This window comes from Fundulus heteroclitus, chromosome 20 (genome assembly GCF_011125445.2).
Source record: "Fundulus heteroclitus isolate FHET01 chromosome 20, MU-UCD_Fhet_4.1, whole genome shotgun sequence".
In the NCBI taxonomy this organism is placed as follows: Eukaryota; Metazoa; Chordata; class Actinopteri; order Cyprinodontiformes; family Fundulidae; genus Fundulus; species Fundulus heteroclitus.
The window spans coordinates 25,706,785-25,731,702 of NC_046380.1; the positions used below are offsets into that span (position 1 = coordinate 25,706,785).

Below are 24,918 nucleotides of genomic sequence, written 5' to 3' on the forward strand. Positions count from 1 at the left end.
CGTTGTGGGACAGGGAGCCATCGGGATGGTGAACACCGGGGGAGGGATGGGTGGGGGAGGAGGAGGAGGCGCCTGTGGAGGAATGCCAGGGCTTGTGGGAGGTGGGGGTAACATGATGGGTGCCGGCTGCCCCAGCCTGGGTACCTGCAGAGATGTAGGCCTCTCCGGGGTCGGGGGCATGGGTGGAGGTGGACTGAGCGGCTGCCTGTCCATCGGTTCTTCGGGACAGCGGCGCTATGAGAGGAGCTCCGTGTACGACCCGCTGCTGGAAAGTGGGCTGTTTGACGCCGGTTCCCTGGAGGCGTCGCTGGATCACACTGCTCTTCAGCTGAAGAGGCGGCGGCTGGAGGGCCTCCGGCTGACCGACGGCAGCGGCGGCGGGCACTACGAGTTGGGGGTTCAGGCCGCGCTGCCGCCTCGTCCTCTGGAGTACAGATTCCTGGAGGAAGAAAACTCCCTGCTGAGGAAGAGAGTGGAGGAGTTAAAGAAGCAGGTCAGAACAGAGCCATGCTTAGGCTGTGATTTCATCCTTGATATTACCAGAAATATTTTGCTTTTTAATCAAGTTGCAGCTGCATTTCTTCATGTGACAGTTTCAGGAGCAATTTCCTTCTTCAACATTAATTTTATGAGACATTTCATCCTTTTTATTGTTTGGTAACCTGAAGATGGTTATTAAATATTTACTTTTTAGGGTCCTATTCTACACACAGCTGTATTTTAATTCTCTGAATCAGTTTTTGATCATATGGTGGATGTGATTAATGCCCCAAACGCTGAGTAATCACTTCTTGTTTTCACGTCTTAATGGGGTTCACCCCTTCAACAACTCAGCCCTTCAGTTTGTACCATTTCATCCCTTCCTCTTTCTATTTGTTACCTAAACAAAACGTTTTTAGCAGTTATATATATTGCTAAAAGGGATAAATAATGGCAAAAATGCATAGTATTTCATTATGTTACCTAAAGATTTCATATTGCTCTCTTTACCATTGTGATTTTGATCCCCCGTTTGGATCAAAATGTCAACTTTTATGTAATTATGTGGAAGATCGGGAACCCTGTTTAAACCACACAAACCATGAGTAAATTCCTGCTCAAAGTCATAGATGTTAGTTACTGGAGTCAGATAACCATCATCTCCCTGCAGAAAACTGGGTTGATTACAGAAAATGTATGAAATTCGTTCAAAGTTTAAATGAAACGACCAGAGCTTGAGGGCTTCTTCTTGTATCCTAAAAACTGATAAGCACCAAACAACAGCAGCCGTCTTGAGTTTAAGTTCAATGCAGAGTTTGTGTCTCAGTGCAGAAGCTTCATTAACAACATGTGGAAGAAGATGAGCTGAAATGGAAGCTTTGTTTACAGGGAGGTCAGATTTCACCACTGGTAGCGCCGGTGTTTAAACGTAGGAACGGCAGGCTCTCTTTACAGTCTGAAGAAGTATGGAATTAGTTTTTATTATTTTTGAAAACCCAGATAAGTATGATAAAATAGATTTAAAATTGATCTAAATTATTTATCAAAAAGATAAAATTCTCAATTTCTGGAAATATAAAAGGGGATTTAGATTGATTTATATTTTAGATTCAAATCGAACGCATCATAAATGAAGCGTTTCACCGTGTTGATTATGGTGTCTTGAGTTTTAGTGCCGCATAACAAACCCAACTATGTGACTATTTTTAAAGTCAAAGCCATTAATGTCATGAAAAACAAATGTGCCCAAGAAATGTTGAAAATTGACTATTTAATAATATGGAATATGAATTTTGAAATTAAAGTATGAGACGCCTGGAAAAGTGTGACAAATGTTTGTCCAGAAATAAATGTAAACATAAAACAATGACATTAATAATTGTTTATTTGTGAAATGCAGCTGCAGCAGCATCTAGCCAGAACCCACCCTTAGGGAGTTACACAGGATTTATTTTTCCTTTGGTATATTTCACGGCCAAGTAGGACCGAGAGAAAAAGTCAAAACATCTTTAATCTTTCGGGGCAAATTCTTTGGAAGAGTTCAGACTTGTTTGTTTGGTTTTACACTTCTGATCTGTTTTCTAAGTCACGTTCTGTGCATTCCTCAGGTCTCCAATCTCATCGCCACCAATGAGGTCCTCCTGGAGCAGAACGCCCAGTTTCGGAGCCAGGCCAAGGTGATGACGCTGTCCTCCACGCCTGCGCCCACCGAGCAGAATCTGGCGCCCCCCGTGGGTGCAGTGAGCTCCTACAACCACAGCATCGCCCAGACCCACACCACCCTCAGCAGCGCGGGCCTGCAGCCTCGGCCCGTCACTCAACAAGACCTGGTGGCTCCGACCGGGGCCCCGGCCGCCCCGCCCACTAACGCCGCCCCGCCCACAGCCCCCCCGCCGCACCTCAACCCCGAGATCACCCCGCTCTCGGCTGCCCTCGCACAGACCATCGCCCAAGGAATGGCGCCGCCTGTTTCCATGGCCCAGGTGGCGGTGTCTGTGGCGCCGGTGGCCGTGTCCATGACGCAGCCTCTGCCTGGCATCACCATGAGTCACGCTACCACCCCGATGGTGTCCTACCCCATCGCAAGTCAAAGCATGAGGATCACAACCCTGCCTCACTAAAGCGACGTTGAACCCTTCACTCGCACCGTTGAGTCCTAAAGGGGAATTTGGGGTTGGAGTGAGAAGAAAACAGTGAAACATGAGATGTGGACGCTTTTATTTCCCTATAGAAGGGACAGTGTGAAGACTGTAGCAGGGCAGCATTATAAATATCAGTTTCCTGCAGACGGATCTGTGAACTGTCACAAAGATCCGCGTTTCAAGAGAGAGGCTTTCACCCCGAGATGCCAACGAACTCCATGTGTGAATTTTATGTGTTCCTCCCCGTCTACACATAAAAGACAGAGGCAAACCACCTGTGCTCATATTTCTGTGCATTTCTCTGTTGTAAATTAATTTTGGTACTTAAAAGAAAACAATCTTTAACAACCACTTGATGATGAGTCCTGTTTTTATGTCTCTGTGGGGATCTTTTTTTTTTGTGTGTGCTTATAGAGAATTAAATTTCTTTAACTGCTAGGTGGAGATACTTAAGTCAGCTGTAGGCAGACAGAGTTTTAAGTGGCGAATGCCTCCAACATCCTGTTGCTTCAGTTTGGGTGGAGTCATGCTGTGTAAACTTAACCATAATCTGCTTCACCAGGAGCCGTAGGTCTGTCCCTCCTTAAACATTTAGCTCTGTCCTTTTGAGTCTGCTGTTTTCACCACCGTGAGAAATCGGGGGATCCATCAGATCTCATGAAATTTGTTGGCTTTCACTTAGCTTTTTTTTTTGTATTTAAATTTATTTAAAAAGTTATCACATTAAAATTAACTCTCACTTTTTTTTTGTATAGCCGTTTTTTTACGTCCACATAATGGTGACCCGATGGCTTGAGAGAATCGTTAAATAACAAAAACACCCGGGGAGGTTAAAGAAAATGTAAAAAGCAGATCCAAAAACAATGTAGATGTGCCCCCACGGTCCGAAGTATTAAAAGCCGGCCTAAATAACAAACAAAAAAAAGTTGAGCTTCTGTTTTGAAAAGCTGGGTTCAGGTAAAGATGGAAGATCTGATGGAAGCTGCTTCCAGAGTCAGAAAAGGCCCGGACACCCGATGTTTGTATGTCCGTGGAACCGTGAGTAAGTGTTGACTCTGATCTCGAAGACCTCACACGAATAGAAAAGCTCACTGACGGATAAAAGGCGCGAGGCCGTTAGAAGCCTTAAACATATAAAAGTTTAAGGAAGCCAGTGTAGGGAAAATAAAACTGGTGTAATGAGTTCCTGCCTGGGAGTGTGAGGTATAAAGCCAGCTGCTGTGTTCAGAACAAGCTGGAGGCAACTAAGTGATGACTGGGGGACACGGACAGCGTTACAGTAGTCGATTCTGGAAATGATAAAATCCTGAACACCCTTCTCCAGGTCATAATGGTTTAAAAAAGGCTTGACCCCTAGTTAAAAGGTGTTGAAAGCCAGACCGATCTACCATGATTTTTCACCTTTTAAATAGTTGATTACAACCCCTAGGTTTTTCACACAGTCGCTGAAGATAACAGAACTCCACAGAGTCAATGGCAACTTTGTCACCAAATAAAATCTGGAAAACAACTCTTTGATATTTGTTGTTTGTGCTTTGTTGATCTATAAAATAAAATGGAGATTTTTGGAGCAAAAGTAAGACTATAGAATGGTTTATTTTACTTTTTAGATTTATTTTTTGGTCAAAATACTACAACTTTTATCCTGATGTTATAATAATGGCTAGGTACTAAAGGCACACGCAGACTTTGCAGCTGCTAGGCTCCAAATTGAACGAGAACGCTATTGACAAATGCACCAGTTGTCCACGGTTAGAATAAACTTTGTATTTTGAAAGTTACATTATAACAAAGTAATTAAGCAATGCGCAAATGAGCCTGGTTCTGCTGGAGGTTTCTTCCTGTTCAAGGGGAGTTTTCCTCTCCACTGTCGCTACAGGCATGCTCTATATGAGGGATTGCTGCTAAATCAGCGACATTCCACTGTGTCTACACGCTAATCCAGGAGGCGTGAGTGCTGCAAGTCGGCGACTCGGTGCAATCTGCTTTCCTAAAATAGAAAACATTTTAACAAATCTCTCCACATGATTTGATTGAATTTACTTCTGCAAAGCGCCTTGAGATGACACTATATAATAAACTGAGTTGCGTAAGAACGAGAAGTCTCTCCCAGTTTATTCATAGTGGTCATTTCGTTAAACATTGGGTTGCCTCCATGCAATCCAATTAGCTTTCAGTATACAACTCCGTGCACAGAATGTTTTTATCACTGAATGGGTAAACTGCTGAACCGCAGAAACACACAAAGTATTGTATGATTGTGTACTGAAAGGAAAGAATATGCCGCTTTTAATCCTGATTATTAATTTTTTTATTTGATGTATATGCATGCATCAACCCCACTTTATGCATAGCAGTTTGTGCCTGTGCATATATATATATATATATATATATATATATATATATATATATATATATATAGATAGATAGATAGATAGATAGATAGATATAAATAATTCAGGGGATGTATTAAAATTCATAAATTATTTCATACAGTTCCTTTGTAGTTCCAGACAAATTTAAATTGTTTTTCCTCACTTTTTTTTTTTTTTTTTTTTTGTCTTGCCCAAAGCTTCTCTGTCCTACAGCCTGGATCACATGAATACATAGGCAATAACATTGGGACCTCTACAGACTTTTATGAAAGCTAAGAGGAACTTTTCCCCCATACTTTTCTGATTTTTGTTGGGGGAAAAGTTGCGCATGTCTTGCTACATAAAATGTGAAAAATGTAAAGGCCTACGGATACATTTGCATGGCATTATAGTGGCTCTGGGGCTTAGCTGGAGTTTAACTTCCCAAAATGAAGCTCTGCTCTGGGCCTCATACAAGCCCGGACCGGCTGTGGTACTGTGATAGGTAGGCAGCGTGACGCGGCACCGGAAAAAAAAAAAAAGTCAAGGATGCATTTTTCTTCGGGTTGCAGTGGGCGTGTTTTTACGCCCAGCTAACGGGACGTGGGTGAGGCTCGGAACTTGGTACTTTTTTCTGCTCTCTCGCGTTCACGCAGAACAACCGCGCTGTTTTAATACCAATGCGCTTCTTATAATGCGCGAGACGGTTTAGCTCGCGTCTGAAGTTCACGCGCCGCCGTCAGTTTCTTCCAGCGCTCGCCGTCGCCAGAGATGGAACTCTAGCCGTCGGGTTCCGCTCTGAACCGAGTCGCCCCACGTTCAGCTGGCCAGAATAACAGAGAACCAGGGAGAGAGAGAGAACATGCAGAGCGACAAGCCGGAGCCGACCGAAGCCAAGGGCGCCGAGGGTCCGGGCGCAAGCGGCGCAGAGGAGAAGGCGTTAAGTAACGCAAGAGGAGCCGCAGAAGCCACCAGACCCAGTGGGATCAGCGCCGTGGCGGTGCTGTGGACCTTCGGGAAATGTCTGAGCGCCTTGCTCCCCGTCTACCTGGCCGGGTACTATCGGGTCAGCACCAGCCTGCTGGTGTGCGGCATGATGGTCTACACGGGATGGAAGCACGCCCGAGAGGCGAAGGAGGAGCGCCTCAGGTCGGCTATGCAGCTGCTCGACAACGAGGAGGAGTACACGTTCAGTAGAGTGTCCAAAATCAGGAGAGACCTCCCTGCGTGGGTAAGAAGCAAGATGGCAAAGCCTGTCATCAGTAATAAAATCCCTCCTCAAACCACTCCGACCTGAAGTAACCTCTGCTTAGAAGCAGAAAATCAGCAGTAGACTTTAAAAATCACAATATTCTCCCAGGAGGCATGCTTATTACCATTGACTAACCAGGCCTTTACTGTATATCTGGCTATAATGGTGTCACAAGATAAATCACATTAAGAAATGTGTCATTAAAACCTCTTACGTCATTGATCTTTTTAAAACAAATGCATGCAATTAGCGTGGAAAATAACTTTTTTTGTTGTTACTTGTCAGGCTTTTCTTTAAAATAAGTCAAACTCACTCTAGATATGATTTGTTGCCCGTAGCACAAAATGCGTGGCCAGGTTTTTCCATTTGTTTTGTTATTTCATTCTAAATTGGTATATAATCTAAACAAAATCTTCCCCTAGATTAGAGTTCACTGGGCTATGTGCATTTGTTTGTCTGTTTGTTTGTTTTTTTTGCTCTTTATTCATGTGTTAATCAAATTTTGCTTTAGCGAAATGTTTAAATAAATAAATAAAGTGAAATGACAAGATTTCATTATCAAAAATCACTTGGGAAAAATGTGAGTTGCTAATATACACAGAAAATAATCAGGTGGACTCATTCAAACAGGAATATAAACAGATTTGTGCTGTACCGGCTGAAGTTCTGAGGATGACCATTGTCAGCGTTTAGCTTCGCCGCCTGCGTCAGCACCCATCATGTTTCCTGGTCCATCGGACCTAAACTCTGTCTCAGAACCAACTGAACGCTTGTCAACTCTTAATATATATATATTAAATGCTTCATTATGTCAAAAGTCGCTCGGCTGCCATAGTGGTCGCTAATGCCAGCTAATCCGAATTATTCTCACGCCTCCTTTGATGTCGTTACACAAAGAGCACACAAAGCAGGATCAGACGTTCTTCTCTTTAATCCATCTTAATGCAGCTTTTTGTTTACTAAAATCCCAAAGTGGAAATTCATGCTTCATTACCTAGCTGGCTGTTTGTAGTCCGGTACATTTAATAACCCCACCCACCACTTGATGTTATCTTTAAACACTTGGGTCATTTTGCAGCTGTAATCAAACATGGCATGGGAAGGGGGGGGGGGGGGGGGGGGGGGGGGGGATCTGTGCTGCAGGCCATGTGGATTTATACTTGCTGCCTGGTCATAAGAGCTGGGCAACAAAACTAGAATGCAGAACCCACATGTGCCTGACTTGCCTCAAAGCGTCGTGCTGCACACAAGCGAGGTTGCTGCGGGTTCCTTTTCGTGATTTCCGTGATTGCTTGCAGAAGCGGGCAGCGTGCCACCTTCCATCAAAGTATTCAGAATAAGTGCCTCTCTGGATCCATTTCCCGCTCAACGACCATTGTAAATTCATGTTCACCCAGAAAACAAGGGCATGATCAAATATTGATACCGAAAACATTCTGTACGCTTAAACTCTTACGTGACCTGCAGGTAATCCATATCTTCCGGTGTAAACATCGAGCTGTTTTATCAACATCGTTGCTCTGTTTTGAAACAGTTTGCTTTCAGCCGTGTCTGAGGCTACCTGATGAGATGTCCAGGCCCTCTCTCTCTCTGTTACGTTGAGTCGTTTCCCCTTCCTGGCATGTGTTCATTATGCTCTAGACAATTAAAGTAGGCCTCTTCATTGTTTTTTGTTTTTTTTTTGCTTTTAGGTCAACTTTCCAGATGTGGAGAAGGTTGAATGGCTGAATAAGGTGAGGAGGTGCATCTGTTTTCGCTTCATGTTTTTAACAAGCGGCTTTTGGTTCTATTTTTAAGTTCAGCCCGAGCGTTTGTCTATGCAGTAGACCAGCTGCAGTGCTGATTGAAGCGGTAGGTTATTAGACGGTACTGGCTGATAGACAGTAGCAGTGCTGCTGCTGCTGCTGCTGCCATATCCCTGTGAAGGCCACACCCCTGCTAGTATAGGTACTGTACTGCAGAGAGCAGGCCCCTGCGCCAGGCAACCCTCTCAACATTTCCATTTCATAGCAGCCAGCCAGGCGGACAGGAAGGGGGAGGAGTTGTTCATTCCCTTGTACCTAAAAAAAGAAAAGATGCAGCCCCTTTGTGCTTTCGGGCTCAGAGAAACTAAGGCCACTGGTATGAACATGAAAAAAAATAAATAGTTTTTTTTTTTTTCCCAGCTAAAAGAACCACGGGATCTAAGCGTCTGACTAGAGACAAAGAGCTGGTTTGAGACTGCCTATTTGAAGGACGGTCAGCAGACTCTCCTTGTCCGGCGCAGGAGAAGGCTGCTGCTGATGACTCACTCCCTACTTATGCCAGACCATAACTATCAGCGTTGGTTTGTGTTTTTTTCCAGAGTCACCGAGGCAAACAGCCAAACGCTGCCTCTGCCTTCAGATTCTTTGCTCACACGAGCTGAACCTTATAAAACTGCAGCATTGTTCACCCGCAGGGCATGCAACTCCATTTGCTGTTGCTATTATAATTAGTTCCTACATGTATGTAGGAGCTTCATGTCTGTAACCAAATAAAGGGCCTAGCAGCTGTGGAGGCTCTACCCTTCTCAGCTGCCGCTGACATTCTTCTATTATTGCTTGTTGTGGTCACAGAGACGTTTGACAAATAGTCTGGTTGCTCGATTGCCTAAAACCCAAAGCTTGCTAACCACAGCAGGAGCAGCAGTCTGAACGTATGGGTGGCTGGTTTTCACATGTAAATAACCTCTCCACCGCATGCTCCTTCGCCCGTCCAGGTACTGCAGCAGGTGTGGCCCTTTGTCGGCCAGTACCTGGAGAAGCTGCTGATGGAAACGATCGCTCCGTCCATCCGAGCCTCGAGCGCTCACCTGCAGACGCTCACCTTCACCAAAGTGGACATGGGAGACAAGGTGACGGCGGCGAGAGCACACGGGGCCCTGCAGAAGTATTCACGCCGCTTCAGAGGGTTTGACCATTTTTGGATGTCGCGGTCTACTCAAATGATTTTGAGCAGACCGCAACTCCAGAATGATGCAAAGTTGATTCACCAGCCTCCGTGGTTGATGCAGAGACACTTAGTTAGGAAATAATAAGGTGAAGTTTTCACTGAAGCAAGGCCGTTCAGAACTAGCAGGCAAATAAAAATCTTCTTTAAATGGAAAGCTCAAACTATTTATATTTTATCAACCACATTTTTAATTTTGAAAATAATTTTATAGTATTAAGACTACAAATATCCAGGGATCTTCTCTCAAAAGCAGACGCGGACTCATTGTCTATTAAACTCGGCTAAATATGGCGAGAGCTCTTGAACAGTGACCCATATCCTGTTCTTCTTCCTAATATACATGCAATACCTTTTTAGTGTTTCAAATCTGCAATGATTTACACATCCCTTTTTTTTAACAGAAATCAGATCACTTCCTTTGTTTTGTTAAAATATTGTGTATTTAGTTTATTGTTGAGGCTGTAAAATGCAAAAATGTTACGATAGGATAAAATTGTTTTTGCATTTTTAATACATAAAAACTGTATTTTTGTGGCCCACCACTACTTTTAACGTGTGGCAAAAGGTCTGGACACCTCTGCCCTTAAGATACAACTTAAGATACAACTAGAGCTGCATTGGAATGGTTTAGACCAAAGCATGGTTGTTCAAATTGCCTATAGCCAACTAAAATGTTGTGGCAAGATTTAAAAACTGTTCAGGGATGCTCCACTTCCTATCTGACTGAGGTGGTGCTATTTTGGACAAGAGGAACGGGTGTCTGCACAAGCCAAGCTGGTAGAGAGTACCTTCTAAATGGTTGCAGCTGAAGTTGCAAGCAATCATTTTCTGATTTCAATATTCAAGATGTTGAAAACCATTTGTTGGTGTACGCGACCGTGTTTAATCGTACAAAACATTTGATTGGGTTTTACTGAAAAAAAATATCTGGGCTTCCTGTTTGCTTCAGGCCATGAAGGTGGTGGGCATTAAGGCGCACACGGAGAACGACAAAGGACAAGTTCTGCTGGACCTCTACATCAGGTGTCTGCTTCTCCTGTGTTCTCATCTGTCACCGCTGTCCTGCAGCCTTTGGTCCTGCATTGCGGTAACTAACGCCTCTGTTCCCGTTCCTGTTCCCTCAGTTACGTTGGAAACGTGGAGATCAACGTTGAAGTCAAAAGATACTTCTGCAAAGCGGGAGTCAAAGGAATACAGGTGTGTCCTTTTTGTCCAGCCTTAAAGTAAATACTTGCTTCCTAAACAACAACATGCAATATTATAATTTCCAATTAAACTTCTTTTTTTTTCATCCTTTTCGTTTCCCTGCCGATAGCTACATGGGATGATGCGAGTGATTCTGGAGCCTTTGATTGGAGACGTGCCCATAGTGGGTGCAGTCAGCATGTTCTTCATCCGTCGGCCTGTAGGTCTATTTGAAGTCACCTCTATTTGTCCTTTCCATAGCCTCACATTGACGCGTCTCTCACGTTTCCTTGTGAGGTCTCCTATTGATTCTCTGTCAGCTCTGATTAATTTGCTCTAAGCTCAGCGCTCTCATTTCTTCCCAGAAACTAGACATCAATTGGACCGGACTAACCAATTTATTGGACATTCCTGGACTCAAGTAAGTCATGCTGAGATAGGCTGTCTTGGATTTTTTACTCAGCAGCAATGAGCGCTGTTTTTTTTAAAGCATTTATTGAAATATTTTCACTCTAAATATTAAACTATAATTTGTTGCAGCGTTATGTCAGACAGCATGATTATGGACGCCATTGCTTCGTTCTTGGTGCTGCCCAACCGTCTTGTTGTCCCACTGGTCCCTAATCTGCACGTGGCTCAGCTGCGCTGTCCGCTGCCCAGGGTAAAGACTCACTTCCTGCATGTCTTACGTTAGTTCACCCACCCAGCATAATTGAATTATTTTATTCTGTTCTTGTTTTAATTCTCAGGGTGTGGTGCGCATCCACCTGCTGGAGGCGCAGAGCTTGGCAGCCAAAGACAACTACGTGAAAGGTGTCATGGCCGGCTTATCTGACCCATATGCCATATTAAGGGTGGGGCCTCAAACGTTCACCTCCAAACACATCGATAACACAGAATGTCCCAAATGGGAAGAGATGTATGAGGTGAGGATAAGGGATATGCTTTTTCGAAAGTTTTGAGATTTAAGTCATGCATTCGCGGCGAGTTCAGGAATCAGGAAGTTGAAGCCTGCTTTACTGTAAAGCCCATTCTGATATGTGTTTTAGATCATTGTTCTGTCGGAACATCAAATTGCAACTTTCAACCGTTTAGCTCTTGATTTGAGATGAAATTGACGAATTTGGAAACAACTTTCCTTCTTCGTTAATTAATCAAATTTTTGCAGCATTTAAAACAGTAGTGGTGGGGATTCCCACGCTTATGAGAGTAGGATTTTATGGCTCACTGACCTTTCGACTGGAGTATTCATGTGTTTATGGCTGAAATGAATGTTTTAAACAGTAAATGTTTATAGCACTTTTCTAGTCATACTGATTACTCAAAGCACTATAGCCACAGTCATCCAGTCACACTCACTAACACGCACACATTCATACAGTGAAACACAGACCAGTAGGCAACTTGGAGTTAAGGGCCTTGCCCAGGGGCACGTCGGCACTTGTGACACACTTGTGACAAGGGGGAAGCAAACCCACAAGCTTCTGATTGCAAGACAACTACTCTATCCATTGAGCCACAGACTGTTTTGAGATTTGAAACCTCTAAACCTCCAGTTATAGTTTGGGTCATTGTGGCCTAATTGTCCAATCTGTGACTCATCTGACCCTTAAAGATACATTTTTCCAAATGTTTCCCCAAGTTTCTTTTTGAATAACTGGGAGGATCGGGGGATCGGGTGAAAAATTCTCCCAAATCCACTCTGGTCTTATTTCTTTTAACTGAGCCCTTCACCATCTTCTCATAAACTTGTACGCAGTTTGCTTCTTGAGACTTATAAACATGTTCAAAGTCTACGGTGAGAGCAGCGGAGCTACAATGAACGGCTAACACTGACGCTAGCCGCTAAGCTAACCAGATACATAAACACTAGAAGTGCGCATGTGCAGCCAGCAAGCGGACACTAACAAGCAGCGTGCACGCACACTGATGTTAGGTGAGCGCGTCAGAATGATTGGCATGTGGGAAAAACAATAGATAAGGCGATACCCCCGGGACCTTGAGGGGCAGAAGGGAATGAGAGCAAGAACAAAACTCTGACCAATCCCTGCCATTCGGTCTGAATGACAGGATTGGTCAGAGTTTTTACAGGCCTGCTGCTCCCACAGAGATCAAATTTTTTAACCTCCTTTTTCTCAAAAGGAAAATCCATAAAGATAAAAATACATAATATATTGCCTACTTTCAGTATGGAAGGACCATTTCACCAAGTATAACAAAAAGTGTTTCTGAACAGGATTACCAACTATAGCTTTGAATTGTTCTCTAAAGGGTTTTGTCCTGTCCATGTGGGCAGCTGTAAATTTCAGTCGAGCATAAAGGTGCAGATTTTAAAGCAGTCTATTTTCTGCACCTTCTCACGCCATGTTCATGGTAAACTCGTGCTGCTGTAGACAGTGAACATCCCGGGTTCTTAAATACTCCATCCAATTAGCTTTCATATTGGGGTCACATTTTAGCCAGATGGTTAAACACAGCTGAGTTATCCAGCAGGACTGGTTCTGGAATGGACAAAGCAGGCTTACTATAAGTCTCATGAATTGCTTGGACAAAGCCTGGAACTCAACCCCAGTCAAATTTGGTGGACTATTCTCAGATGCCAGTCGCGTGATATTCAAGCCTGTCCTTTCCCAACTGTATGTAATAGTACTGTTTTCTATATTTCATCAGTTTATAGAGCCTCATTTCACTTCAGGGGATTCAGCTTGTTGCATGTTCCCATACAAACCCCTCTGTCAGTCCTCATGCCATTATGTGTGTGTTGTACGCAAGGTGATTGTCCATGAAGTGCCGGGTCAGGAGCTGGAGGTGGAGGTTTATGACAAAGACACAGACAAGGATGACTTCTTGGGAAGGTACATGCGGATCATTCATGTCTTTGCTGTGCGTTGTTGAATCAGTCATGTTCACTTTTCACCATTCATTAGTCGGCGACCGCAAACAGTGGGGGAAAGCCCTAAACATTGGCTTGTGTGTTATTAATTGTAATGAATTGTTAGCAATATCATGTTGCATCTTATTTTACTGCAGGACCAAATTAGATCTGGGCATTGTGAAGAAATCCATTGCTGTTGATGATGTAAGTGGTTTTTATCACTTTAAACATACTGTCTGCAAACAGCTTTCATGTTATCCGACTATAAACATGTGAGTGTGCTCGTGTTTCCAGTGGTTCACTTTGAAAGAAACGCCATCTGGACGCGTTCATTTCAAACTGGAGTGGCTGGCCTTGGAGCCCAACACCGAACACCTTGAGCAGGTTGGTCCCTCTCTATTCTATTTAAACGTTACTGTGATGAATCTCACGAAAACCAATCTTCTGTTTCCTTCTGCATTTTGGTTTCTTGCAGTCTAACAAATAAAAAGAAAAAAATGTGTTTGAAATTCACCCAGGTCCTAAAAAGGAATGAAAGCGTCACCAGCAAGAACTCCAACCCCCCCTCTGCAGCTATCTTGGTTGTGTATCTTGACAAAGCTGAGGCACTTCCCGTGAGTCAAATATCTCTGCCCTCTCTGCCCACATTCGTGCTTAGCTCCGAGCTGCTTCCTGTGTGGTTAAACTGGGGCAGAGCATGGAGCTGCCATCTGTCTTTTGCATTCCACATCATTGTTACGTTGGTCCCCGGCTGCTCTCTAAATCAGTTTAACCGTGGAAGAATGCGCCCAACTTAGGCCAAACACTGCTCGACACACAGTTTCAGCCAACGTTAGCATTTGGTGGCATATCCAACGGCAAAGGGAGCAGCAATGAGTCACACCTAAACATTGTGGGGACATTTTTTTAAGCACACTTCCTTTTTTTTAACCGTGGAGTATGACTCCTCCTTGCTGTTACTATGGTAGCCTCAAACACACACAACCACAGACATAACCACGTGTTCAGAATTACAAGATATAGGTGCATCTCAGTCGATTACTAAAAATATATTTTTAAAGCAATACATAGAGTGATACAATTTAAGCATTTAGTTTTGTTACACTGCAAAAACTGAACTAACAATAAGTAAAATGTTCTTAAAATTAGTGTATTTTTCCTTGATTTGAGCAGGTAAATAAAATGATCTGCCAATAGAATAAGATTTTTGCTCTTAAAATAGGAACAGTTCATCTCCATGATCTTATTTCAAGTGCAGTATATCTAATTATCTTATTTTAGGGGTCAAAATACTCATTACATTGGCAAATAATCCTATTTACCTGCTCATATCTAGGACAAAAACACTAATTTTAAGCACATTTTACTTATTTTTAAATCTGTTTTTGCAGTGTAACGATGATTATGGCCTAGAGCTAATGAAAACCTCACATTCCATTTCTCAGAAAATTTTATTTTATAAGACCGATAAAAAAAGAGTTTTAAATGCAAAAGTGTGGTTCTGCTGAAATGTACGCTCATCCCTTTGGGCGTGTCTGTGTGTGGCTCATCTGAGGTGTAATGGAAGCCCAGCTTGCTTTAATCGCAACCTCCAGTTAATCTGCTTTGTTGGGTCTTGTGTCGCTCAGCTTCCTCTTGGCTAAACTACAGATGTTCTCTCTGGTATGTCTGTTTGTGAGTTGCTCCTGAAGCACCGACTCCAGCCTCAGTGGCTGCCTTGTGAAGCTCCTTTAAATCCTTTAATTGGCTCTGCTTCACTGTTCTCTCAAGGCTATGGTGCACCTTTTCTACCACACTTTTTTTTTCTCTCACTCAACTTTTCATTATTTATACAGCCCTCTGTAAGCAGTTGCCGGCTTTATTATTGCTTTTAGGGCTTGCACTTCTTTTCGGGGGTGACTGTCTACTGGACTAATGTCAATTCAGCAGTCTCCTCCATGATTTAGGTAGCCATGACATGACATTTCTATTCTGCAAATCTTGACGTAATATTCTTATTTACTTAAAACGGACTGGGGGGTTTTCTTTGCTACACACCATAATAATCAAAATGGCCAGAAATCAAACACAAAATATGTCACCGTGTTTAGAATGTCTCCATTTAAGTATCAATTTTTGAATTCAGTTAATAAAGTAAAGTAACTTTTCGATGATATATTAAATTAGTGCGATGCACCTGTGGTTTCTTTGTTACTGTACTCTTGCTCAGACTATCTTTGTGTATCTTACGGTGTGTTTTTATTTTGTGTACATTTTAGATGAAGAAGGGAAATAAGGAGCCCAATCCCATGGTGCAGATATCTGTGCAAGGAAACACTAAAGACAGCAAGGTGAAATTGCTACAGGATCTAATCTAAATACTGTGTATAGGTTTTCTTTCTTTTCTGTGTTGTAAATGTTGTTTATTTATCCTTTTAGACTTGTTACACTACCATTAACCCGGAGTGGGAAGAAGCTTTTACCTTCTTCATCCAAGATCCTCGCACTCAGGACATAAGCATTCAGGTAACATCCATCAAAATCGGATACTAAGCACATGTAATCTGATAAAACAGGAAAGGTCATAATCATAATTTGGTTATCTTTTATCAGGTGAAGGATGCTGACCGCGTGCAGACATTGGGCAGTTTGACCATTCCTCTTTCCCGCGTCCTGGAAGCTTCCCATCTTTCGCTAGACCAGTGGTTCCAGTTGGAGAACTCTGGATCTGCGAGTCGCATCTACATCAACTCGGTTCTCAGGGTAAATTTATCCTGCTCTAAATTTTACAAATTCAATTTTTGTACTCTATGTCTAACCTTTTTCAATTGCTACACAGGTCTTGTGGTTAGATGAGGATCGTATTTCAGCGGAGGTTTCTTCTAATTTGGCAGCTGGATTTTCTAAACAGTTGGCCCAGCAGGCCTCCCCTCATCCAAGCTTTGCTACAGAGGTAATGAAATGTGATGCCATTATATCCCTTTTCCCAAAAAAAAAAGCTATATCTTTGTTGCATATCTATCTATCTATCTATCTCTCTCTCTCTCTCTCTCTCTCTCTCTCTCTCTCTCTCTCTCTCTCTCTCTCTCTCTCTCTATATATATATATATATATATATATATATATATATATATATATATATATATATATATATATATATCAAGCTTGTATTGTTTGCTTTTTTCTTCAGGGACTGCTTCGAATTCACCTCCTGGCAGGTCAGAATCTTGTTCCCAAAGATAACATGATGGGTGGAATGGTGAAGGGAAAGAGTGACCCATATGTCAAGATCAACATTGGGGGAGAAACATTCACGAGTCAAGTGATAAAAGGCAATCTGAACCCAACCTGGAATGAGATGTATGAGGTAAATACCGGTTTACCACAGATGTCCTGATTGGAATATGTATGTATTTTTTGTCTCTTAGTTTTCCACCAAATTCTTCCCAGTCTCAATCCAAAACTTGGAAATGATTGGCCTGAATAAGCAGAAAAATAACACACGATATTTCATCAGTATTACATGGTCCATATTGGTATCGTAACTGTGCCCCACCACTTATCAATGATGGTCCGTTGCACCAGCCTCTCCTTTCCCTTTTTTCTGGCAGTGACGAATGTGTTGCCCAAACAGGAGTTTCTGTAGGACAGGTTCATATGCTGCTCCAACACAGGGTTAAAGATGTTAAAAAAAAGAAATTATTATGTTGTGACAATGCATGACTTTAAACTTACAAGTTTTTAAAATGTGTTTCCAAATGGTAATCCTGACTTGACAAATGCTTCTGCAGTCGTCAGTGTATGGAACAGTTTGCTGAAGTTCTAGGCTAAAGTTAGCGTTTCACCTGTCGATAAATGTTTGACTCATTGGTCAATTTGCTTAACATATTTCAACTCATCTCCAGGTAACTGTGTTAAAACTTAATCTGGTGATATCTAAGCACAGGACACATTTCAGGTCCCATCTTGATACAAAGGGACAGGCAGCTGCAGCAGCCAATACAGTTTTTCTTTCACTGTAAACATCTCTGGAGAACATGGAAAAACCCTGATTTGCTTAATCAAGTAAATAATGCACATAATCTATGAAACCATTTTACAACTCATGGACGTAAATATTTCTAAACACCTCTACTGCAGAACATGGAGAGGCATGGCTTGCTGGAGGCACAGCAGACATAACACCACTCGCAGTACATGAGAACAGGGACATTGGGACTGGAGTTTAGTCAGGGACTCCTTTCATGACCATTTCAGAAAGCTTTAATCAGAAACCAGAGTCGACACCTGGAATCTGATTTGAGCATCCCTTCTGTTAATTGTTGTTAATTTTAAAGGGTGGCTGGAGTTTGCATGTAGCAACGGGTTTCAAGCTGCCTTAAAGCATTATGATTCATTTGCTGTGCAGGTTATTCTGACCCAGCTTCCTGGTCAGCAGCTGCATGTGGAGGTGTTTGACAAAGACATGGACATGAAAGATGACTTCATGGGGAGGTAAGTTTGGATCCTTTAGTTTGATTGTTTTGTAGATTCTAAATGAACCTTTTTTAATATTTTATTTGATAAACTGCAGGCTGAAGATAAGTCTAAAGGATATCATTGACTCTCAGTACACTGACCAGGTAGGAGATTTTATTTTTAGAAATTAAAAACCTAAACCCGGTAGTTTATCAATATTCTTATCTCCAGATTCATTATGGCCTTTAAACTCCTTCATGTTCACATGAAGGAGTTTGTTTCGAACAGACCCAGGTCCCACATTGAAGTGTTGTGTCTTTATTCATCAGTGGTACACGCTCAGTGATGTGAAGACAGGTCGAGTTCACCTGGCCCTGGAATGGGTTCAGACATCTTCAGAACCAGACGGGTTGGACCAGGTGAGTTCAATGATTGGCTCAATGGTGACTCAGTGTTTAATATTTCTTTCATCGTGAATTTTTTTTGTTTGTTTTTGTTCAAAATAAAACACTTATTTTCTGTGGCTTCAGGTTCTTCAGTTCTACTCCAGACAGTCCTACCAGAACAAGACGGTGCCCTCAGCAGGTCTCCTGTTTGTGTATGTCGAGCAAGCTGATGGCTTACCAGTGAGTCTTTTAATGTCATTATGATGGATCATAGGTAAAATAGGCATCTAGTTTAGGAGCTTCCAGACAATACCATTACCTCTTTCTGTCTTTAGGTAAAGAAGAGTGGAAAGGATCCAAAAGTGGGAGTGGAGTTAAGTCTTGGAGAAATGTCACGTAAAACTACAGTAAGATCGTAAACTCGTAAACAAGGGTATAAAAATATACCCTTGTTTTAGATATTTCATTTGCCCTTGCTGCTTTATTTGTTGGTAATTATTTTGCTCATTCCTCTATCTCTTCTGAAGGTGTGTGATCGTACAACCTCCCCTAAATGGAACGAGGCATTCTGCTTCCCTGTTCATGATCCAAGACAGGATATGCTTATTCTTAAGGTAAGCAGTGGGCCGTGCAGATGGATAGAGCGAGCTTTCATCGATTAATGCTCCTGAGATAATATGAACTATCTTTTTTTAGCTGTCTCACAGCTGGACCCTGCCTATTGGTTCTCTGATTGTTCCTATCAGAGAGTTGCTGTCTGAACCAGACCTGGTCCTGGATCAGTGGTTCCATTTGGATGGAGCCTCACCTGAGAGTCAAATCCTATTAAGGACTGAACTTAAGGTGGGATAATCTACATTTGGGGTGTGATAGGATACTGAAGCTTTATGTAAATAACGCCGCAGCTAACTACACATCTATCAATGCAGTATAAAGAATCTATTTATCAGCTTGGTTAAATTAAATAAAACAGCCACACAATATTTTCAACTAGGAGACTCCACACACACACACACACACACACACACACACACACACACACACACACACACACACACACACACACACACACACACACACACACACACACACACACACACCACTGCTTAGGTATTTATGCCTGTTACGTCCACCAGGCTCGTTTGGTGGGATAACATTACAAGGAGACCACACAAGGATTTTCTGGTTAAATTAAAACAGAATGTTTTACAGAATGTTACGTCCACCAGGCTCGTTTTTTTATTTAATAAATAAATAAAAAAAATCACCCATTAAGACAAAACACAAATGACTTAGATGATGGCAACATGTGACCCAAAAAGGAGCACAACAGTCAAATGGATTATCACACAAAGTTACCACGCAATACCACAAGTGGCAACTAATAATCCAAACCAACCATGAACTCCACAACACAAATGGTCACACACCAAGTAGTTTCATACCACAACAAGTTACCATACTAACAAGTCACCTAAACACACAAGTGACCAACAAAATGTGGAGAGCCACGCCAACAAAAAGGATCACTATCAGCATGGTCCACTGCCACACTCAAAAGTTACTGCTTCAGGAAGCCAGCAACACAAGATGTGATCCAACCACAAGTAGCTAACCTCTCCACAACACCAAAGGTCACAACACACGCACAAGACAGACACTTTTAAGACAGACATCTCGGAAAACAGGTTTATCACAACATGTCTCGCTGCTTCAAAATCAGTTTTAAAGTGTTCAGCTACTATACGATCTGATCCTTTGTAAGTTTTTCCCAGTAGCTCCATAGTTGGGGAAGACAAAAAAAAAAAAACAGTATCCATTTTTTTTTTTTTTTATATTCCAACTCACAAAACTAGTCAGAAAATACCAAATACTGTAACCAAACAGTGTCAGGAAGTGCATGACTGGTTCAAACCAATGGCAAACCAATTTTCCTGCAGCTAACTAAGAGACCAGAACCCTGCCTAACCTTAGCCTAGTCTTCAGGCCTTCCTCCAAGAGCCAAGGCACTTGAAGCACCAAGATACCGCTGGCAGCAAATCCTTCCAGGTTAAAAACCTCTCAGGCAGCAAACCACGGCGGTGCCCTCAGCCCAGAGTCCAGCCCAAAAATAACAAACTAAAATAATAAACAGGGTCGTCTAAAATGGAGTTGCCAAAACCACCAACACAACACTTACCTAACAAAACAGAGACTTTTCTCTCCCCCCCTCCAAAAAAAGTGCCAGAATCCTCATGGACCTCCAACCACATACAAATGGAACATTAAAAATGTCCAGACTGTAGTAAGGTTCCAAACTAGCCCAAATATCTATCAGCAACCTGTAAACAGGACAAACACAGTTAGGGCATATAACTGCAACCTGAACACAAAGATTAGCCCAATTAAGCCTTATTAGTCCACATACATTTGGACGAGCCCCCACAAATGTTACGTCCACCAGGCTCGTTTGGTGGGATAACATTACAAGGAGACCACACAAGGATTTTCTGGTTAAATTAAAACAGAATTTTATTAAATTATACTAAAGAAAAAAAGCCCAAAGAGAGAATACCTGAAATAAGAAACCATAACTAACCAGAAATAAGCAAATGCAAAACAAACCTAACAAAACCCAACCATAAGACAAGCTACAAACCAAACCAAATGGGGATCTGAGGAGTGAGAGCAGGAAGAGAGCCTCTCCTCTGCTACAAGCATAGCAGCTTTAAAGCAGCAGAGCACTAATCAGGGAAATGCATCCCACCTGCAGAAGGCCTGTCTCTCGAACCCGACAAGGAAAATACGGCCAGGACTGACTGCAGCCGTAACAATGCCAATGCTACTCAACTCTCACAACAATGACCTAATATTAGCATTTCTTAATCTCATGCTACACTGTGCTGACGCTCTGTCCGCAGTGATGAAAATTCACTTACTTCCCAACACTGAATGTCTTTACGGATTCACAACTGGCCTAATTATATTCATTCACCTAAAACTTATTTAACCACTTGGAGGCAGTTGCATAACATTAATCTGTAGATTTCAGTTGTCCCTTAAATATGAATAATGTAATAAAACAAGAGGTAAAATCACAGAAAAAAGTTACTTGGCACGTCCTGACAACACAGGGAATACTACACCCTCCATCCCATATATTACGAAAAATCCAGTTTTGTTTAGCCCCTGAATACATTTTGTTGTGTACTTGGAGTTGTTTTTAACAATTACATCACAGTATTTGCTGTACGGTTAGCAAACATGTCATGGACTTCCAATTTCACAAGCCCTCATTTTTATGTTTTTTTGCCGTGATTTTGTAGTCAAAGCAGAAGGATGTCAAGGTACATAAGTCAAAAAGTTCTGTGGGTGTATTAACCCACACAATTCATTACACCGTCCCCCAGCATAGTACGCTCTGGAACGCTCTGCGACCTGGAGGAGGGTGGGTATAAAGTGCCTCCTTTAGACTTTAAGAGACAGGACCAAAACGAGTTGCTCTGACGCACCTCAGAACTGGGGTAAGAGCGGCACTGTGGAGCAACAATAACAAGGAATACAGACCTAAGCATTTCAATTTCCCTTTATATAGAATCCAACTGAATTATTTAAATGTGAAAAAGGAGAATTTAAAAGCATCATATGTCATCTTTAACAACATAATTCATGAGGCTTTAATTGACTTTTTTAACTATTGCTTCTTTTGTTGATTTTTTTTCCCTTTATGAATCCAGTGAAACCTAACTAACAAATCATTTTTAATCAACCTAATGACAGATGTTGATTCCTGCCAAATGCCCTGTTGCTACTGAAAGGGCTAAGGTCTCTGTAGTGTCAGACCCTACTCCAGCGAAGCGCCAACCAGAGACAGACACAACCCTCAGGTGAGATGGTTCAGAAAAGTCTAGTTTCACTCATGCTACTTCAGTGTCTCTTTAGTTTGATCTTTGCTGCTTCTTTGTTAATTAGATCAGCTTCAGTGGAGACTCCTCCTGTGGAGACCATTGTTCCCTCGGTGCTTTTGGATGAGGAGGTTCATGAAGCAAAGGAAACTGCAGCTGATGTGAAGGAAGATAAAGTGGAAGAATCACCAGTCCCAGCTCCAACCCTACCCCCTCATACATCCCCAGACATCTCCTTTGCCAGTGAGGTAACATAAGTCAACTGAGCTTAATAGTAGCCTGTATTATTGCATTTAGGACATAAGGCGTAATAAGATCACATTTAATATGAATCAACACACATAAATGCATGCCATTCTTACAGGGGCTACTGAGACTCATCCTGTTGGAGGCTCAGAGTCTGGTAGCTAAAGATAACATGATGGGTGGTCTGAAGAAGGGCAAAAGTGACCCCTACGCAAAGATCAGCGTAGGTGACGTCATGTTTAAGAGCGCTGTGGTGACGGAGAATCTCAACCCAGTCTGGAATGAGCTGTATGAGGTCTGTCTAAAACAGCAACCTGTTTTGACTTTACAACAACCCTCACTCACTATTGAAACGGCTCCGCCTTTCCTCAGGTGGTGCTGAGGCCCCAGTCAGGGCAGGAGGTGCAGGTGGAGGTGTTTGATAAAGATATGGACAAAGATGACTTCTTGGGCAGGTAAGGCTGCCTCTCTTGGCTTCATTGTAACAAGGTTCAGTAAACTATGTGTTTTCTGAATTAAACACATTTGTTTTTTTCTCTATTATTTCTCCATTGAAAAGAAATAAATACGTTTAACCTAAATGTAGAAATTGCAAAAAGTTGGTGATAGTTCAATCAAATAAACATCAGAACTGGGAGTGTAATGTTTTCTTCCAAGACCTTTTTTTTTCACTTTCTTCTAATTACAGGCTTCGACATTTCCTGGTTTCCTTGAATAAATAAACTAACTAACTCTGACTTAATGCTCACACTGGATTTATATCTTTAGTGGCTGAGATGCTCACAGAGAACGTTAAGGACGTGTAATGATGAAGGAATAAAGGCATCTGGAAAATGTCAGTTAATCATGATCAAAATTGTTATCGCAATTTTCAGCAAGAGTACTGCAATTGTATATTTTCCTGAAATTGTGCAGCTCTAATTTCAATAACCTCCCTAATTTCGTCTTATTAATAGGTTGCTATCAATCTAATTTGATGTTACATATGTGTTTATCCATGTTATTGTGTTTTAAATTACATTCTTCCTTCTCAACAGGTTAAAAATCAGTGTTTCAGACATCATCCGATCCCAATTCTCAGATCAGGTTGGCATTTTTCTTGGTGCACTGTTAATAAATCCTTCTTGATGCGGTCTTGGATGTAATTAAATGAATAAATAAATATTTTTGTTGCAGTGGTACACCCTGAACGATGTGAAGTCTGGTCGTGTTCGTCTTATACTGGAGTGGGTCCCAACAGTGTCCTGTAATGACAGCCTGGAACAGGTCAGTACAAAATTGGTTCATCCTCATTTTTCTCCTATTCTAGTTCTGTATGTCAGTTCTTCATTATTCTCATTAGTTCATTTAAATACCGATTCATTAATCAGTGGAATAAAAGTCCTCTGTTAATAAGCTCTGATTAATGACGGGCCAGATACGGAAAAATCTGATGTTTTTTTTCTTATTCATTAAATGTTTTAAATAAAAAAATTCTCACTATTTTTTGCATATATTAACTGGCAGCACTTACCCTAAAGCATTTTTGGGGGGTTCATTAAAACATTAAATGAAGGCGAGGGACATATACTTTAATGCATAAATGGGGAAAATTCTAATTCATTAATTTTCTGAATTATTCAAAACTGCTCCATCTGCCATCAAATCTGCCTGACTGCCTTCTCTTTTATATATTAGTGCAGAGTTGACTAGTCAGACTTAAAATAAATGTGTTTATTGGAATTGGCCAGTAAAAGCCTTGTTGGTGCTTCTTCAGCTGACTGATCGCTGTCTCTCTGGCTTGCATTTCCTCCTGAGTGCTGAGTCACAGTGATGCATATTTGATCTGATTCCAGGTGATGCAGCTGCAGTCTCTCCAGTCTTACCAAAACAAGGCTGTTCCCTCTGCAGCACTGCTCTTTGTTTACATGGACAGAGCACACTCTTTGCCTGTGAGTTGTCTACCAATCAGCATCCTGAAACACACAAATAGTTTGTTATTTAAGATTAGATACAAAGGAGATCTGAAAACCATCCACTGGTTTAGTCATACATGAAAATACTTCTAGGTAGGAACTCCTGATTAAAGAACAGTTGTGATGTTTTTGTGTTGGACCTGAAACCATAATTACTGTGGGAGAATTCAAGCTCTTCTCATATTGGGATGTGTGTTGCTGTCTGCAGTTCAAGAAGAGCGGTAAGGAGCCCAAAGCTGCAGCTGAGCTTGTATTTGGAAAAACCACTTACAAAACCAAGGTACGAGACTGATTATTTAAAGTCATTGAATAATCTACAATGTCGACATATAATGTCTGTATCATATATATAATCAATCAAAACCAGCAAATCAAACCGAACCAGCTAATGCAAAAATCCAATATATATATATATATATATATATATATATATATATATATATATATATATATATATATATATATATATATACCTTGAAGAGAAGGTACCACACAGGCCATATATATATATATATATATATATATATATATATATATATATATATATATATATATATCAGTTTAATGAACTAAAGGAATAGATTTCACAAGTATGACTTCATCGCAACTTCTTAAAAGCTAAATAAAAGGCCAATATCTTTTACATATAAAAGTAGTTTGCTTTCTGAAAAAATATCTGATTTTTTTGGTATTTTAAGCAGTAACAATATAAAATAAAATTAGAGCGCAATGACTTTATATGGTATCTCA

General features: G+C 41.5%; 2 protein-coding genes across 2 annotated transcripts in view; both read left to right on the forward strand.

Moving 5' to 3' along the window:
- zc3h10 (zinc finger CCCH-type containing 10) overlaps positions 1-4,139 on the forward strand; it is a 7,093-nt gene extending 2,954 nt beyond the window's left edge. Inside the window, exons 2-3 of the mRNA XM_012878131.3 lie at positions 1-493; positions 2,088-4,139. The exon at positions 1-493 is cut by the window's left edge and continues 802 nt beyond it. Coding sequence (XP_012733585.2) covers positions 1-493; positions 2,088-2,600 — 1,006 coding nt within the window. The 3' untranslated portion in view covers positions 2,601-4,139. The remainder of the gene's footprint in view (positions 494-2,087) is intronic.
- A 1,412-nt stretch (positions 4,140-5,551) lies between these two features.
- Positions 5,552-24,918, forward strand: part of esyt1b (extended synaptotagmin-like protein 1b) — a 28,861-nt gene continuing 9,494 nt past the window's right edge. The window contains exons 1-33 of the mRNA XM_036151580.1: positions 5,552-6,206; positions 7,919-7,960; positions 8,968-9,102; positions 10,150-10,223; positions 10,325-10,397; positions 10,516-10,605; positions 10,751-10,806; positions 10,926-11,046; positions 11,135-11,311; positions 13,158-13,240; positions 13,416-13,464; positions 13,555-13,644; positions 13,779-13,874; positions 15,519-15,590; positions 15,679-15,765; positions 15,853-16,002; positions 16,079-16,192; positions 16,430-16,606; positions 17,648-17,733; positions 17,813-17,861; positions 18,027-18,116; positions 18,228-18,323; positions 18,419-18,490; positions 18,611-18,697; positions 18,780-18,926; positions 21,843-21,949; positions 22,035-22,215; positions 22,332-22,508; positions 22,586-22,668; positions 23,251-23,299; positions 23,390-23,479; positions 24,049-24,144; positions 24,377-24,448. Coding sequence (XP_036007473.1) covers positions 5,838-6,206; positions 7,919-7,960; positions 8,968-9,102; positions 10,150-10,223; positions 10,325-10,397; positions 10,516-10,605; positions 10,751-10,806; positions 10,926-11,046; positions 11,135-11,311; positions 13,158-13,240; positions 13,416-13,464; positions 13,555-13,644; positions 13,779-13,874; positions 15,519-15,590; positions 15,679-15,765; positions 15,853-16,002; positions 16,079-16,192; positions 16,430-16,606; positions 17,648-17,733; positions 17,813-17,861; positions 18,027-18,116; positions 18,228-18,323; positions 18,419-18,490; positions 18,611-18,697; positions 18,780-18,926; positions 21,843-21,949; positions 22,035-22,215; positions 22,332-22,508; positions 22,586-22,668; positions 23,251-23,299; positions 23,390-23,479; positions 24,049-24,144; positions 24,377-24,448 — 3,537 coding nt within the window. The 5' untranslated portion in view covers positions 5,552-5,837. The remainder of the gene's footprint in view (positions 6,207-7,918; positions 7,961-8,967; positions 9,103-10,149; positions 10,224-10,324; positions 10,398-10,515; positions 10,606-10,750; positions 10,807-10,925; positions 11,047-11,134; positions 11,312-13,157; positions 13,241-13,415; positions 13,465-13,554; positions 13,645-13,778; positions 13,875-15,518; positions 15,591-15,678; positions 15,766-15,852; positions 16,003-16,078; positions 16,193-16,429; positions 16,607-17,647; positions 17,734-17,812; positions 17,862-18,026; positions 18,117-18,227; positions 18,324-18,418; positions 18,491-18,610; positions 18,698-18,779; positions 18,927-21,842; positions 21,950-22,034; positions 22,216-22,331; positions 22,509-22,585; positions 22,669-23,250; positions 23,300-23,389; positions 23,480-24,048; positions 24,145-24,376; positions 24,449-24,918) is intronic.